Consider the following 17,275-nt stretch of genomic DNA (forward strand, 5'->3'; position numbering starts at 1 on the left):
ATGTGTACACAGGTTCGTTCCCCTGAACCTCTTCATTAAAACCGCGACTATTTATACAACTTCACAGAATACAGTTATTCATTTCTGGAACAAAAATAGATGGGGTTCTTGACCTTCTGGGCCCGCTTATACAACATTAAAGAATATAATTACACAGTTACAAATTAGAAACTTAACACGGTGTAAGAAACAACAACACAGAAATTTACTTTTTGATATTTAAATAATAGCCAGAAAGTTAGCGAGGTAATGTTAACAGCCAGTTGCCTTCCCTCTAGTTAGGAGTTCAAAATTATGGTCAGTTGAAGATAGTATTAATAACTTTAATTATAACGAAATAGTAAATTTAGTGGTAATGGGAATCGTGAAAAAATCATAAATCACGAAGCATCCCAAACACCCGCCTATTATGTAGGTTTGGGCTCAACAACAAATATAATGGCAACACCAGAATATTTGAAAAAAAAAAAAAAAAAACTAATCGAAAGCCCTAATTTTGATCATTTGATTATCTTCGTAACGAACGAGTTCACTGGAAATTCGATTAATCGATTGCTAGAATAATGAAAATCGTTACTAACTAAAAACTAATTTTGATTAAATGATTACTTTCGTCACATAAATCCATTAGTTTAGGAGACACCGATTGGTGTAATAGCCCAGCTCAAATCACAATGGACTTTCGTTCATAAATGAACACTTCCAACGCTATACATGTGACCTCTCCCTCCGTCCCTCCCTCTGTATGTGTGAAACGTTAACAGTCTTTAATAAAGGTTACACCCACTAAACATTTCTCTGTAAAAGTAACTGTACTTGGTAAGGTTAAGATATGGTTTTTCACAAGTTATCTTCTACATGTTATCCTGTGTTTACGATAACACTGCTTCAAATGGCATTATTATTATTATTATTATTTGCGTCAGCATCCAATATAAATTGACTACCATGCTTTGAACAAGCTAGCTCCAGTGCAATCAGTGAAGCTTGTCTTGATGTTCCGAATGATTTTTTATACATCCACCCACTCACCCACTCCAATCAACTGATATGCATCCAGAAGCGCTGTGGTCTCTACAAACTCTGCAACAGACGAGATGGAATGCGAAACAAAATTAAGAAAACTCATAAATTCATCGTTGTCATTTTACTGCTTTGATTGTGGTTGGATTAGTTAATATACCACTTATAATAACTAAAACATTATTCTAACTCGGTGTGCTTAAGTACACTTTCTCAGACCTGTTTTCTTTTTTATTGTTCCTTCCCCGTTTGTTTTAATTCTCCGAAATATTACATCTAGGTTTTTGAGATAAGTCTGAAGTGTGTACCAAAACATTAATATATCTTTAAAATATATTAGTTCTATTCCTATTGTAAACTTTAACACTTGCTCCATTAACTCTTAAGCACTTAAACGTGACAGGTATATCATTTAGACAATGCAGTCCTGGATCGTCTTTCATTATCAAGTTTGACTTCTAAGACAAAAGAAAGTTATAATATGATGAAACAACAGTAGCTCACGAGTTAAATACATGAGGGAGAAGAAATTAAGGGTCACAATATTCACATATTGGAAATCCACAAAAGAAATCTGGCTCCTCCCATATTGTTACTATCAGTAACAACTATCCACTATCTGATGACTGAACATTTTCTATACCTCTGCAATGTAACCTACCATTTGGACAAAAAGCAGTGTACTTCTTGCATAACTTCAATCTATGAATATGTAGGTGCTTGCACCCTAGACTGAATTTTACAAAGTATCGTTTGTCTTTTAGGAGAACTTATTTTCTCCCTCTAACTGCAAGATTGTAAGGTTTAATGTAAGGTTATCCCCTGTACCTTTCATTCTGTGTAACTTTATTTGCTACAACAAAGTGTTTACTGACCTGAGTTATGGCTTATTTCCTGTAACACTGCAAGCTGTAAGAGTTCTGGGAACTCTTAAAAGCACCAATAATTATACTTTACATTTTACAACATTTGAAACTACAATTAAACTCGCATTAACTAAGCCAGCCAACATGAATTTTAATACAGTGTTTCTATTATTTTTTTCCCAGGTTAATAGCCACACTCAAAACAGAACAAGTTAGTTTGAGTTAGCTAGCTGTGCGACTCGAGTATTTCCTGCAACCCTCTTTAGTTGTTAATTAGTTGAGCAATATGTAGCCTGGTTTTAATTTGATCTGGTGTTGCAATTATATAAAACTTTGTATTTCCAGAAATGCATGACCCTAATTACCACATCCAAAGAAAAATATTGATTTAGCGAGAGTGACAGGAAGTGGATAGCCATCTTTGGATGGAACTCATCCCAACTGAAGCATAGTGTATGTGGGTATACAAGACTAGACTGCTGAAGAACTTATTCAAATGGCTATGTCTGAAGCTATTGCTATGGTGGAATCAAGGCTTATGTTTTCCTTTCCATTAACTGCTTCAAATTCACTACTACAGATAAAATCTATGTGAAGATCTTTCTCACTCTTAGGTAACTTCACAAGAACTCACCTGATACATTTTTAATGAATTTGTCACCCATTTAAATGTGGACAAATATATTGGTTTTATTCACCACCTCTTGTAGACAGCATAAATATTAGTCCCTCCATGGTAGTTTCCACATAGTTTCCTTTCCAAGGTAGGAAGTACTTTGGTGTAGTGTCAGGACTACGTAAAAGGTGAGATGTGCTAGATACCTACATCCAAGGTACACTAAAAAAAACAAACTTCATATATATGCCTATCTACATTGGACTGAAGGCCTACTGCTGGTACTTTGTGTCACATAACCTGGCCATGTTGAATTTTCCGCCCACCAGTAATTGTAAAAAAAAGAAATGCAAGGAATTGAATGGTTCAGAGTACCTAGCAAAGTGCTACACTATATTTGACATCTAAGCTGAGATATTAAGGGGTGTCACCCACAGCTTGCTTGTGTAGATCCTGAGAAAAATATGAAATTTACTTTTACTTTTGTATGAAATGAGATTAAAATATAAAAACAGAATGATCAGTTAGATGAACCAATGCAAATATTGTTGTGAAATCTTCCTAGATCTCTTTTTTGACTTTTAATATATTCCACATATTTCTGATCAGAGCACTAAACTAAATGGCCTATTCAACTGCACTATGGTATTCTTGGATGCATTTTTAACAGGGTTCAGACACTCACTAAAACCAAGCACTCAGGAATTTTGGTAAGAATATGCAATACAATTTTGAATGAAAACAATAACAACACTTAGACTATAAACACACTTTATTTTATTATCCTTGAAAGGGACAACAGGAAATATTGCAAATGAACAAGCAGAAAAAAGTTCAAATAGATGAACATTTAAAAACATTTTAGTACTACTATAAAACAGTAATGATAGTATCTGTGTAGACTACACCACACTGTAGTGTAAATAACCTTGTAGATTATATGCTAATGATTCATATTTTTATTCAGCAAATAATTTAATAAATTGTGTTCAAAAAGAGTACATTAAATTCAGGTCATAAATGCACTAGTTTTGATTGTTGGAGCTAGTTTCATCTTGATTATATTTGCCCCCAAAAATGGTATGTAATGGTATTTTGTACATCATTAGTTTAATAACAGTTTATAACATTTGCAACCAACAACAGTGATAATGACAATATCTATGTGGACTACACACTATGGTAGCACCAATATTTTAATATAGATACATGACTGGAAGATAAATGTAACTGAACAGACTAAACTTGAATATCAACAGAGCATAGCTATGCAAATACAAACACATACTGGTTGGCTAACAAGTTCAATCAGATCTTAGAGCCCAAACTACAGATAATAGAGATGAATAGTTATCTTCAAAAGATATGCATTTTACACCAGTAGAAAAAGTTCCAAACTCAAACATTAGTCACCATATAACCTGTCTGTTAGCTTTTTCATTTATCATTACCAGGAAGAAAATGAGCAATCATATGCACTGGAGAGACTGGTGCACAATAAAAGCTACTAGCTGGCTACCATATGAGCTCTACTACCAAATTGTATCACAGTTCTATCTACCCAGCTTTACACATAGGTACAAGTACCTCCATTACACTTGTTCAGTTTCAGAAGAACAGGCTATTTTCCTTCCAATTGAGAAATCTTGTAAATGCATATTTCTCAATGTCCAAGTAATTATGACACCAAATTCCACTTGTGAGCTGCTGATCACAGGAGAAAGAAGCCAACAGCAACCCCTTTTACACTATTTTCAATAATAATAATAATAATAGTGTATAATATTTCATATATTTACTCTTCAACACAAAGTGCATTATGATTCTAATACTATTATTTCTACTATTATAAGATTGTGGATTTTGCTACTGGCCATCATGGTATTGTCTCATACCTTCAGAATCTTCTAGTAATAATACTTTTGTTTTTTTTAACCAGTCAATATTACAAGAGAAATGTATAATAATATTTGCCTATGGTACAACTGTTAATAGTAATTATGAATCATATGATAAAACTATTATTTATTATTATTATTATTATTATACTACAAATATACCCTAGAACTGAATTTAAAAATAGTCAAATGTTATATACTCTTTCCATTTTTTTTTTCTCTTTTTCAACTTTTAACTAGGTGTCAGGGCAGTTAAGAAACAGCAATCACCAAACAAACAAAGGGAGATAAATGAAAGCATCATTTGAAAATCATTTCCATAATCACTGAGGAACAAGTTATTTAAGTACTTCCACTAACTACACAAACAAACCACAGCCTATATAATAATCAAAACCACTCTAACTTCAAAAAAAAAAAAATTCACAACTTAATTTGCTGTTGTTTTGCTGTGTAAAACATCATTTGTTGACATGGGGTTTCAAACTGTAAAATAGCATCACAACCCCAGAAATCTAACAGTTTGTTATTTGAAGAATCAAATGTACTCAATAAGATGTATCATAAATACCCTACCCTCAACCTCTCTCATCCTATTGCAAGGTTTAATCCTAGACAGCACAAACAGCAAGAATACTAGTTGTCTGTGTCATCAAAACTGTACAGGGAGGCCTAGTCCAAGCCAGGATAATTTTTGTCACTTAATACATTCACAGAAGCTCCTGGAAATGTATGCAGGAGTTAAACCAGCCAGTCTGTACCACTGTCAGAAAATGCTATAATTAAAATATTAGATCTGGCAACAACTGAAAGATAATTACAAAACTACAAGTGCTGCCCTCCTCCCCAGTATGCTTAACCAAATGAAATATGATAAAATTATAATAGAGTATGTGGTCTTAAGTGATAGGTTACGCTCAATACATCCATTAAACAAGATATTCACACACAGATGTAACAATAACTTTACTGTAATTGTGTGTGGAAGTGTTGACATTCTTTTTCAAGTTACAAAGAAAAACAAAGCCAGTAACATGATTTGCACAGAAATCTTGCAGAACTCTCAAGTAACTCATTTAATGAAAAGGTGACTCAATAAAATAGTTCTTTCAGAAAGTTCTTCTCACCATCACCATGAAAGATCCTCACTTTAATTGAAATTATTCTTGAAGGTAAATTGAAAGATGGTCAAAACCTTGGGCCACTTCTTTATCTCCATATAACCACTAAATTTTCCTCCTTGGGGAATTTAAAGAACGTTTTAGTGCCTCCCATAACCATAAACAGCTACTATCCAGGAACTATAGGAGTTTGTTAGTTACAACATCCAAACACACCAAAGGTGGCCATATTGAAGTTTGTTGATAACTTTTGTAACAGCAAACATTACCACTTATAGATTTGTGTAAACCACTTGGCTAGTCGTACACTTAGTCTGACAAACACGTACAATATTTTAGACGCCCATGTATATCGTTAAGCCCAGTACGATTATACTCCTAACAAATATTGTAATATAAAACTACTTCCATTTCGAAAGAACATTCGAAACTGCTAACTTCAAATCTTAAACAAAACGTAAAACAATTACACAACAAATTCGTGTGGTATTAAATTATTAAACTCAATTTATGCGAAATACTAAAGGAAACAAGGAAACTACGGAACTTGCAATCTCAAAATAGTAGATATTACTTGGCTTAAGGCGTTTCTCGGTAAACATGCTAAAAGGCAGTTGTGCTGTTAACTTGCTGTTGCAAGCGTTGTCGTGCCAGATTTAAATTTTTTCACAAGTACTCTAAACAAAATTAACATTACTTGGTACATCAGTGACTTCTATACTTTTAAGATGATGGACCAGAAGATTTTTGCCGAAACTTAGCGTACGTCTTGTAATTTAAAGAAACAAAAAAACAACGAGATGTCCCACTCATGTCATTTCATACAGTCACTTACTATACAAAAGCAGAGCTGTTCAAATATTATTTAACCGATTACCTACATCTAAATACATATCTCCACCCAATATCACGTATATATTTTCTTTAGCTTACTTCAAGACAATCCTAAATATGTATCTTAATTGTCAGTATTGTATCACTTCAAATGTTCTATTCAGCATTTAAAAAAAGAAATAATTGAAGTTCCTGCATTATTTCGCTGGTTCCACAGTTATTCTCCCCACTGTTCCTCCTTCCTTGTCACGCCTCCATCCTCATTCTTCCTTGCCCTCAATTTTTTGCCCCCGCAATACGGCACCGCTGTAGGAGACTGCTTATCTTCTATAGATGGCCACTAACAAAAACTTCTGCAATTCGATAGGAGGAAAAAATCAGTTGTATTTATTATACACGCACTCGTCATAACGATTTTTTTTTTTTTTTTACCCTTTTATCTGCATAGTTGAAACAGGTGTTGCAGATCGCGCAGAAGGTGGTACTTACCAAATTAACTTGTCAAAAACTGCTTAAAAATTACTCAATTAAAACTAGTGTTGAAAGCTGTACTAAATTACGCACACACACACACACACAATGATATACATAAATTTAAGGACAAATATTATTTGTTTACCGAACTTCGCGTAGGGCTATCTGCACTAGTCTTCCTTAATTTAGAAGTAATAATAGATTAGAGGGAAGGCAATTAATCAACGACCACCAACTGCTAACTTTTGGGCTCAGCTAATCAAATGTTGGGATTGATCGTATCATTATAACCTCCCCAAGGCTAAAAAGATTGAACAAGATGTTCTGCGATTGGATTTGAACTCATGACCCGCAGATTGTGTCAATCACCCTAACCACTAGATCGAACAATAGATTAAGATTGCAAGTAAATACATTTGCTAAGATGTGTAGATACTCATTTGATGATTCTTTGTTGTTTTTTTGTTCACATATTTAATATTCCAACACCTTCAATAAGTGTCCTTGTTCACCTTCCACCTAGAAGTTGTATGAATGAAGTGAGGATGAACGGTGGAAACAAAACTCAAATACAGCTGTTAGAAAATTATTGTAATTTAACGACTCTACTCTTGTGAAACGAGCTTACAAGTAATATAAATCAATTCAGAACGTAAGACTTTCCCGCCCTACACAAGTCGTTCTACGCACCAGAGTAATAAATGTTTAAACAAGGACCAGAGTGTTTTCTCCAAGCTGACATACTTCACTGTAGCAAGCACGCCGTGACAGTTACGAACGCTGACCTGGCTTGAACACAAAATACTTGTCGACATACGTGGAGCCAGTAATTCTGGCAGTAGGCGGTGGAGAGAAGAAGTGGCGAGCAAGAAAAGCCTTTTGCTGAGCTCTTGTAGCTTTCCTTGCACTGGTAAAGTTTGTTCACATTTTCATCACTAACAGTTTTTGTTTACATTGCAATTTTTAAATGTGGAAATGGTGCCTAGCTTTATACTATACACAGTGTCAAGTTCATAAAATAAAACTAATGTAAAGCTTGGATCATTTTCACCAACTCAGGAGCATTGATTCACATACCTATACTGAAAAGTTTGTTTGTAGTTAAGCACAAATTAACACGATGGACTATCTGTACTATGCTAAAAATTGATATCAAAACCCAGTTATTAGCGTTAAAAGCCTTTAGACTTATTGCTGGGTCACCGGGGAAGAGGAGCCCATGTTGCAAAAGTGTAGGAAACATAATTGCGTTTATCATCATAATTATCATCAGAAATGTGTTGAAGGCCGTGAATATTTCATTAAAAAAAATAGTTTATCATAAACCACGATGATGTTTCATAACTATGATCATTTACGAATTTAATAAAATTCTAGAGTATACGTGTAAAAACCGTATTAAAAAGCAGACTTGTTCTTGAAACAAATACTCAAGACCTTCCATTTCATAGCTAATGGTGCTAAAATATTAATTATATCAAGAAGTTGATTTTTCGATTGTTAGACAAAATTCATTTATTTGTTCTTCGTATATTATTCTTTTTTCACAAGCCTACAGAAAAAGAAATGCTATGAATATTAAATTCAAACACGGGCAAACCTAGTGTTACAAAAAGAAAACTCCTTTGGAGGTCACAGGACTATTTTTGTTGGTTTTAAAATAAAAAAGATTGTTTTTCATTGCTACCAGCCAAGTTTCTCTTTAAAGCTATTCAAGTACGGAAGCCTATAGCAAAAACTGTTAGGTATATTGCGCTAAAATCTATGCACAGCTACAACATAAACTCCTGCGAAGGTTGTAGAGCTACTTTTACGTTTATTCTTGATATTTCCGTTCTCCAAAATTTAAGTTATTTTCGCCAGCAACATAAGTTCTTCGAAGTCATTCAAGCATCGCAGAAATATATTTAAGCACCATTATACTAATTAGAGATGCTCCATTTTATTAAGAGAAAGCAACGTACGTATTTATAAGCGTCTATAGCCTTATTATTGATTATAATATTAAAATGCTACAGAAACAAAAAACGGCTACGAATATTTTAATGAAACTTGGGCAGTAGTAATGAATGTAGTATTGAGTTTATCACTGGGTAGTTTTAAATTAATTCAAGCAACTTCGTTTTCCACTCTGAAGAACTTCCCGTTCTTACAAAAAATTCAATTTCACGAAAACGCATTAATTGGAACCTACTACGTTGAGGATTCATCATTTCTCGAACAGGCCGTTCTTCATCATTTCTCTAATTCCATATTGTACAGTATTTGATTTTCTACGTCTATTTCAATGAGTTTTCTAACAGTAGACGATTACTACGAGACTTATCTACTCTTGTAAGTGGCGATTTATTCTACCGATTTTCGTATTTCGCTGAAATTGAAAGCGCGTATTTTATTATTAATATTTTTGTTTGATAAGCCTACAGAAAATTCAACTGGTATTTAGCATCAAACCCTAGAAAGATATACTACTGAAATGCTGCGAATATCTATGACCTATTTAGAAAGTTGATTATTTTTCATTAAAAGTTAAAAGTTAATTTACATGGTTATAAATATATAATAGGATCTTCTGAGGGACTTCCTTCGCACTCGATATTAGTTAAACGCATGTTTATATCACATCTCATGCATAAAACTACCTTATTCAATAAATAATGGTTGTGTGGGAAAGATTTCAATGCACAAATACTGTAGAGAAACATGGAACATCCAACTTAATACATATGCACGTATTTAACTTAATTTACTCCATAAATAGACTTAAAGAAAGAAGATAAAACTGTTAATTTAAAAATAGAAATAGAGATGTAGTCAAAACAGAACAGAAACAGGTTGAGTCAACTTGTAAATATATTTTCAAAACACACAACTGGGGTTTTATATAAAAAAAAAGACTATGCTGGAGATAATCTACATTATCTTCTCAAGCTACAGATTCCTACTTTGATTCAGCCAAGATGAATAAGTACCGTAGACATGGAGCCAAAACAGTGGTTTGTAACTTGAGAAAACAATGTGCACAGTATTTCCAACCTAGTTTGTTTCCTTTTTCTTTTCTTCAAAAGTCCATAGCTGCAGACTTGAAAATTTAATACTTGTATTTAACTTGTTACAAAGTTAGATAACAAAAACGCCCATAAAAAATTTGGTAAGTTTACTCCATTGATAAATACAATGAAAAACTGATTAAATTTAGTACAAAGTGCGCATGTGCGAGAGTCGGGACAAGTCTGATAGCGTGATCATACTGCTGTTCCAAAGGAGTCCTATTGCAGGGGTTCCCAAACTTTTTAGACTTACGGAGTTTCACATCAGAAAAAAATAAACGCTAAAAATAGAAACAACAGGTCACTAGTTACTGTTCAAAAATTTCTGCTTGAAAAATTTATATCAGTAAAAGTACAGCGTACTTACTTATTAGAGGTTTGGATGGGGTTGCTTTTGTTCATAAAGCAGTTAAATATTTGGAGTTACGGTTGTTACCTATAAGCGAAAATCATCTTTAATATTTAGCCTGTTTCTAAATTTGACCTTTGTAGCTGTATACAGTGAAAACGTTTGCTCAAAGATATGTTGTTGGAAAACTATTAAAATTTTCAAAGATCTGTTACTTCAGGGTATTCCATGGCCATTTAAATCCAAAATTGTGCAAGTTCCTCCTTCAGACATTTTGTTTTTAGAGTATAATCAGTATACATTTCTGAGCTGTTCTTTCTATTTCAAAAGCAAATTGTTGGTATTTGCAGAATCAAAGGGATTTTGAATCCACAGTAATTTTTCTAAATGAGGAGGGAAGTACTCCACAGTAGTTGTACACAAATCAGATGTGTGCTGCAAGACAAACTTTTACATCTTCACTTAAAGAAATTTCATAAGTAAAAACCCACTGAGATTTTCGAAGCAGTTGAGTTCTTCCATAAGTATACATTCACCTCAGAATTTAGCTTACGTTGAAGTGCTTCCATTTTACTCTGAGCTTTGAAGTACGTTGCCCTGCACTGTAGCATTCACTCCATTTAGATAGGGAAATACGTCCGAAATGTAAGCCACTTTTTGTATCCAGCTTTTGTCCATTAATTTGTATGCAAGTTTAAAATGGCATTCAAATAAAAAGAAACCTATCTCCTCACGCAGTTCGTAAAACCGAGCAAGCACTTTTCTCCGAGAAAGCCATCAGACTTCAGTGTGAAGCCATTTTTTTTCAGACTTCCTATATCCTCGCAGAGTAAACTGAAGATTCTCACATTGAGTGGTCTTGATTTTATAAAATTAACCATTTTAATGACATCACCCATACCTCATTAAGTCTCCTGATATTCGTTTCATTGCAAGTGCATGACGAAGACAGCAGGTCCATCTTCATTACCTGTCCATGTAAAACCATATTAAATACAACTTTCACCATCCTTTCTTTTCTTTCTTGTTTCGGTACTTCTCGCATCATCCTGTGTTGAAATGCTTTCACACGACGATAACGCCGATGAATTCGTATTAGGCCTAGGAAGATGTCTACTCGTATCAGATTTATTACTGATATTCAGCCACTTATCCATTGTAAGGGTGACAACTAATTATTAATTTGTCTAAAAACATTCTTACATCTTTGACACTTCAAAAGTATTTTCACGGACACAAAACAGCTTTTTAATGAAAACTCGTCCAAGCATTTGAGTTTTATTATCATACTGACCTGAGATCAGTATTGCCATCAAGAAGTCAGAAATATAGATTTGTGGGGAAAAAAAAAAAAAAGGCTAGGCTGCTAGAATAACATACTTTTCTAAAGGAAAATGTTAACCTGTCAGTTTTACATTTTTAACAGAAATTTTTAAGCCAAATAACAAAATTTTAAGCCAGATCTGACGTGCGTCTTAATCTCGAACGAAATGAAACATGACGTCATAGAGCTCATTGGTACCAAGTTTGTCTAATTCAACGGTAACGAACCTAATCTAACCTAATTATTACCAATTATAATTGCCATAAATATAATTATAATTTATATGAATATACTTTGAAATTGAAACAACTGATACTGCATCTAATTGCATCACAATGTTTCAAATTTGGATATGTTTCAGCTGCGATGTCATGTTTCATTTCGTTCGAGATTTAGCTGCTAATCCAGATCTGGCTTTTAAAAGACAGTTGGCATCACTACCCAGAGTTAGACGATGTTTCATACGAAAATTACTAGGCTATCTTGCATTTCCAATGATGACTACGATCTTGAGATGGTGCCATATCCACTAGCGATCAGTGGCGCCACTGTCGAAGTTAACCGAGATTGTATTAACACTTTCACGGCGAGAACTTCCCCTAAGCTAAATAGAATCGTCTGGCGTTAGGCAGAGTAAAATATTAAAAGGCCCATTACGCGGTAAATGTGTTATATCAAAGATCCATTTCACTTTTTTTTTTTGTACAGCGTATTCTGTTTCAGTTTTACAATTTTAGGAAAAAATATTAACATTCTAAAATTTCCTCGCGGAACCCCAGATAACTACGGCGAAGCCTAAGGGCTCCACGGAGCATAGTTTGTAAAAACCATGTCATATTGAACAATAAAACACTTCGCACTTTCGAAGCCGTGGGTATAATATAATTATGACGATCAAATCTTATTACTCGCTTAAAAAATAGTATGTGGTTTGGCAACTGGTGCTATTGAATAGCTAGTCTACCCATTCAAAATTAAGGACAGCTACGGACAAAATTCCCAACATAAAACCATATGTTATACTTTTTTTAAATTTAAAAAAAGTTACTTTTAATTGTTAGCATATAGACTTAGGACTAACCTAAATTACCCAGTATAGTGAATTTTGCGAGATATTATTGAAATTATGGCCAAACATAACAGTTATTACCCAACTGACAAATAAATCACTGTATTCTACTCATTTTTAAGTTTTCATCTTCCTCCGTTTTGCTTCACGGCATGACTTATTCTTAATTAAGTTAGTATACAAGTAGATAAAACACTTAGCATGTTGTCATTCTTATCTGTGCAATTAGTTTGTTTAAATCTGATATAATTAATAACTGAAAAGAAATTAAAAATTAATTTGATCAAAGTTTTCATGCAGTGGCACAGCGGTATATCTGCGGACTCGTACCACGTGAAACTGGGTTCCAACATTCGTGGTGGGCCATTATGAAGCTTTGTGCTTAATTCGAAACAAACAAACGATCTTCCAGGGTTGAACTGTATATACAATATATTATGTTCAACTTGTTTTTAGTACCGACCTGATCAACTGGCTAGATTAGATGTCAGAACGTTAAAAAAGCGTTTACTTTGGGTGGATGTACACAGATTGGTTCGCAAAGAGAGAGAAATTAGATTAAGAGAAATTTTCTGCTTAACCACAATGAGTGTGTGAAGGATAAATATAGTACGTGTATCCTTCAAGTGTCAGTAAAGAAATAAAAGAACCGTGTCACACGAGTCGCCATCAGTGCCATCTACCATAAATAGTCGCACTCCACTATCACCAACCTGACATAAAAAGCTCATGTTGGTTGTGATGAACAAAACTGGGCAGCATTTTGGACTACGCTGGGTATTAAGGGAGACGTGTCGTCTTACTAACATGTTTTTATCCGGTGCATACTGCAGAGAAGTAACCAATTTTCGTAAGAAACTTAACTGTCATATCAAAAATTTATATAAAAACAAAATATTGGTACACGAAAAGAGAAAAATTGGCTTTGCGACAACACTACAAACGCGGAGGGAAAATGAATGTAAATCGATTATATGTTAAAAACCTACGACCACAGTCTCCATAAGGACTTCAGGTTAAGTAACCTTATTCAACTTCAGTTTTTAACCATTTTTCTAACGATTATAATTTATAAAGGCTACAATCGAAGGTGCGGTCAATAATCAAGATGGCCCAGTTAAGCCTATTAAACTCACCTTAAAGTCGAATATCTGTCAATTCATTTGTTAATATAAACAAAATTTAGAAGTTTTTCAACTATTCAGACTGGTAGAACTCTTAAATACAATTATATCGTTATAACGTGATCCATCGTTGGTCGGACTCTTGGATTATATGGTAAACATAACGATAAGTCCGTTTCACACATGGAAGAAATGAACAACTATCCCTAAGATTTGTTACATGCTACTCTCTCGACGTTTTCACTTTCAAAACAATTTCGATACTAACAGCCCGGTCAACCGATGGCAAACAACGAATAGACGTCATCCATTACACACTAACTTTAGATTCTCCCCCACTATTCACATAAATACTTCCCTGAGCTCTAACTGACTGAATGATCTCTTTACTTCGTGTGCGTATTAATACAAAATATCCATATCTTAGTCGAATATACTTAATATTTTAATATACATCTTAATCTCCTGTGTTCTTGCCCAGCGGGCGAAATCACGTCCATTCAACTTCGATTTTCCCCTCGAAAATATTTCAACTCGATGGGACAGACAACTACATTTGAAATTGTACCAGTTACGATCGTATGATGCTAGTAATGGAAACAGTTGAAAAACAAGTCCAAAGTAGAGCAAAATTAAATTTAACCTTGTTACAAATTATGAAATAAATAAAGAAAAACTTAAATATTTCTATGTGAAACCACAAATACTGTTAAGAAACAAACATCAGTAAAGGACTCTCCTACACGAGAAAACGTTTATTATTACCGACTGCTGTAATACTAAACATGAAAAGCCTCTCTAGTTCCATAGTTACTACTATCGTCGATATATTTACAACAAAGCCCCGGCATGGCCAGGTGGTTAAGGAACTCTACTCGTAATCCGAAGGTCGCGGGTTCGAATCCCCGTCACACCAAACATGCTCGCCCTTTCAGCCGTGGGGGTGTTATAATGTTACGGTCAATACTACTATTCGTTGGTAAAAGAGTTGACAGTGAGCAGTGATGACCAGCTGCCTTCTCTCTAGTCTTACACTGCAAAATTAGGGACGGCTAGCGCAGATAGCCCTCGTATAGCTTTGCGCGAAATTCAAAACAAACCAAAATATTTCAACTAAATAGTTGAATACTGAATCCTACAACAGTTTCAATTATTATTAAAATAAATTGTTCAAGTCACACAAAGAAAGTAATAAACTCCGATTAGAACAACTGCATTCTGCTCCAATAATCTTATATTATATACCATATAGAATGCAAGAAAATTACATAACTAATAACCAGTGTCCATTGTATAAAGCAATGCAGTTAACTGTAAACGAACTTCTTACACATTTCTCACACTAGTTGCTAAATATAGTGAGTGTGGATCTGCGAAAAGTCAGGAAGTGATTAACATTTTTTATCTATTTACTAATACACCATGTAAAACTATGTTTAAAAAGGAAAAAAAAATTCTATAAGTATAAAAGTTAAACTGCAACATTTGTTTCCTCACATTCAGCCTTTTCTCTTTCACTTCATATAATAAGTATCACGAAATTTACACATTGGTGTTAATTTACATTTTATTTATGTATGTGCATTAATATTATACAAGTATATTACAATCTTCAATCTCCATTTCTTTATATTCCAAAATTTGTGGGCATATATTGTATTTGTAGTCCCCCCCCATTCAAATTTTCCCATATACACATTACTTAAACTAGTTTTCACGGTAATTTGGTATGGTGCCTGCTGTTTGTTAGGTGTGTTACTAAAGTAGCGTAGTTTTAATTGTTTATACATAATTAGTCCTAAACGTTAAAAACAAAAGTAAAATAAGATAATAGCTTTCATTTTATATATATTATGTTTCCAGTAATAACTAAGTCGTTAGCGTTTCTAAACCTATGATTATGAGTCACAACCCTAAACTAGGCTGTCAGGATGTGAGAAAGGACCGCAAACAAGCATTGAAAATTTATTAGTTTATCTACTTACTCATTCAGTAAACCACACATTTTAGGATTGCTTTGTTTTTCACACTAAGGATACTTACCGAGTCACAACTGGCCCAACATATTGAAAAATAAGTCCCGAACCAAAAATGTTGAGAACTACTGGGTCAAGTGCCACTGGTGCGTACTTATACCATAGCAACAAGTACCATACTAGATTATAAGTTCGTTCAGTCTTTCTCAGAGCATACCCAATTAAAATGCCCAAGAGTATTAAAAAAAAAACTTAAGAGATAGCAAATTGCCGTTCATAACAAACTAAAATAGCTATTTTTTTTTCTCTCAAGCATTTCAAATAACCCTTATAAAAAATATATGTATAACTGAGGAGGGGTGCAGATACTCCAATATTCTGGTAAACTCTAAACGTAAGCATACGGATCAGTAGCGGCTTGATCACCAAAACATACGCGCAAAATACAATGTCAACCTTCAAGTTCAAGGCTACATATAACCACCCTTGAGAAAAGTGAAAATTTAAACCCACCCTTTAATTCTCTGGAAAGAATCTATTTCTAAACTAAAAACTCTTTTAAACTAAAGTACCGACCTCCACCACTGCCGGTGGCAACTCATTCCATAAACAATACACCCTGCTAAAAAAGTAAAACTACCGTAACTCAAGCTACGTTTGTCTTTGTATGCATAGCACATACTTCTCTAGTTTCAAGTTAGCCTTTTCTGGTTATATTATTATTACGCAGTCGCTCGTTCACGATAGTTTAAAAATAAAGTTATTATGAACATAGTAATTTTGATCACTTTCACTTTCCAAAAAATCCTTAAGAACAATTTAAGTCTAAAATCCTAACACACATAATACAACCGACTCATTTGGCTAATAACAAATTTTCGAATTCACTTGTTCTATATTAACAGGCGTATTGTACCAGAAGGTTTAACGTACAAAAATTACATACCTGTTTTGCTGAAGCAAAGGATTCTAACAGTCAGATTCCACAGCAATATGGCAAACAAACGCATTCTTAACGTGACACATAAAATTGTCACAATATACTCGAAGTTACAAGGGAGGTTCTTACATTCACGATTCTGTTATATCTATTGATTCCTCATAACGTGGATGTTGGTCGCATAGCTTTACTCTTGCAGTTGCGTACTTCTCGTCTCGATTTCTTCGCTTACAATAACCCCAGCTAACAACGGTCGAAAGATTACTTTCAACTATAGTTCTACATCATCATCATCGGTTCACAACCCGGCACTTATCGCTGTGTGGTCGACTGTACGTTAGCCTCAAACCATAGGGACACAACTATGTTAGATAATATTTCCATATCTGTAAAATATTTCTTATGTACTTTAAAGTTTAAAGTCTCAGTTTAAAAAAAAAAAAGTTTGAAGCGTCTATGTAAGCTGTTATTTTCAACTTACGAAATTCCTAATATTAATTCAAAATAATAGTAAGTATAGATGGCACTTCACTACAACAAACTAGTATATAGTTTAAGGGATCGTTTACAAATTCCCAAAGTATTGTTTGCCATCTTCCTCAACTTTGTAC

General features: G+C 33.9%; 1 protein-coding gene across 2 annotated transcripts in view; it reads right to left on the reverse strand.

The window, feature by feature from the left end:
* The window catches only part of Lrp4 (LDL receptor related protein 4), a 156,431-nt gene extending 139,422 nt beyond the window's left edge, over nucleotides 1–17,009 (reverse strand). For both annotated transcript variants that reach the window (XM_076453984.1, XM_076453983.1), the window contains exon 1: nucleotides 16,671–17,009. In XM_076453984.1, coding sequence (XP_076310099.1) covers nucleotides 16,671–16,734 — 64 coding nt within the window. In that variant the 5' untranslated portion in view covers nucleotides 16,735–17,009. The remainder of the gene's footprint in view (nucleotides 1–16,670) is intronic.
* Nucleotides 17,010–17,275: the final 266 nt, after the last annotated feature.

Source organism: Tachypleus tridentatus, chromosome 9, assembly GCF_004210375.1.
Source record: "Tachypleus tridentatus isolate NWPU-2018 chromosome 9, ASM421037v1, whole genome shotgun sequence".
NCBI lineage: Eukaryota > Metazoa > Arthropoda > Merostomata > Xiphosura > Limulidae > Tachypleus > Tachypleus tridentatus.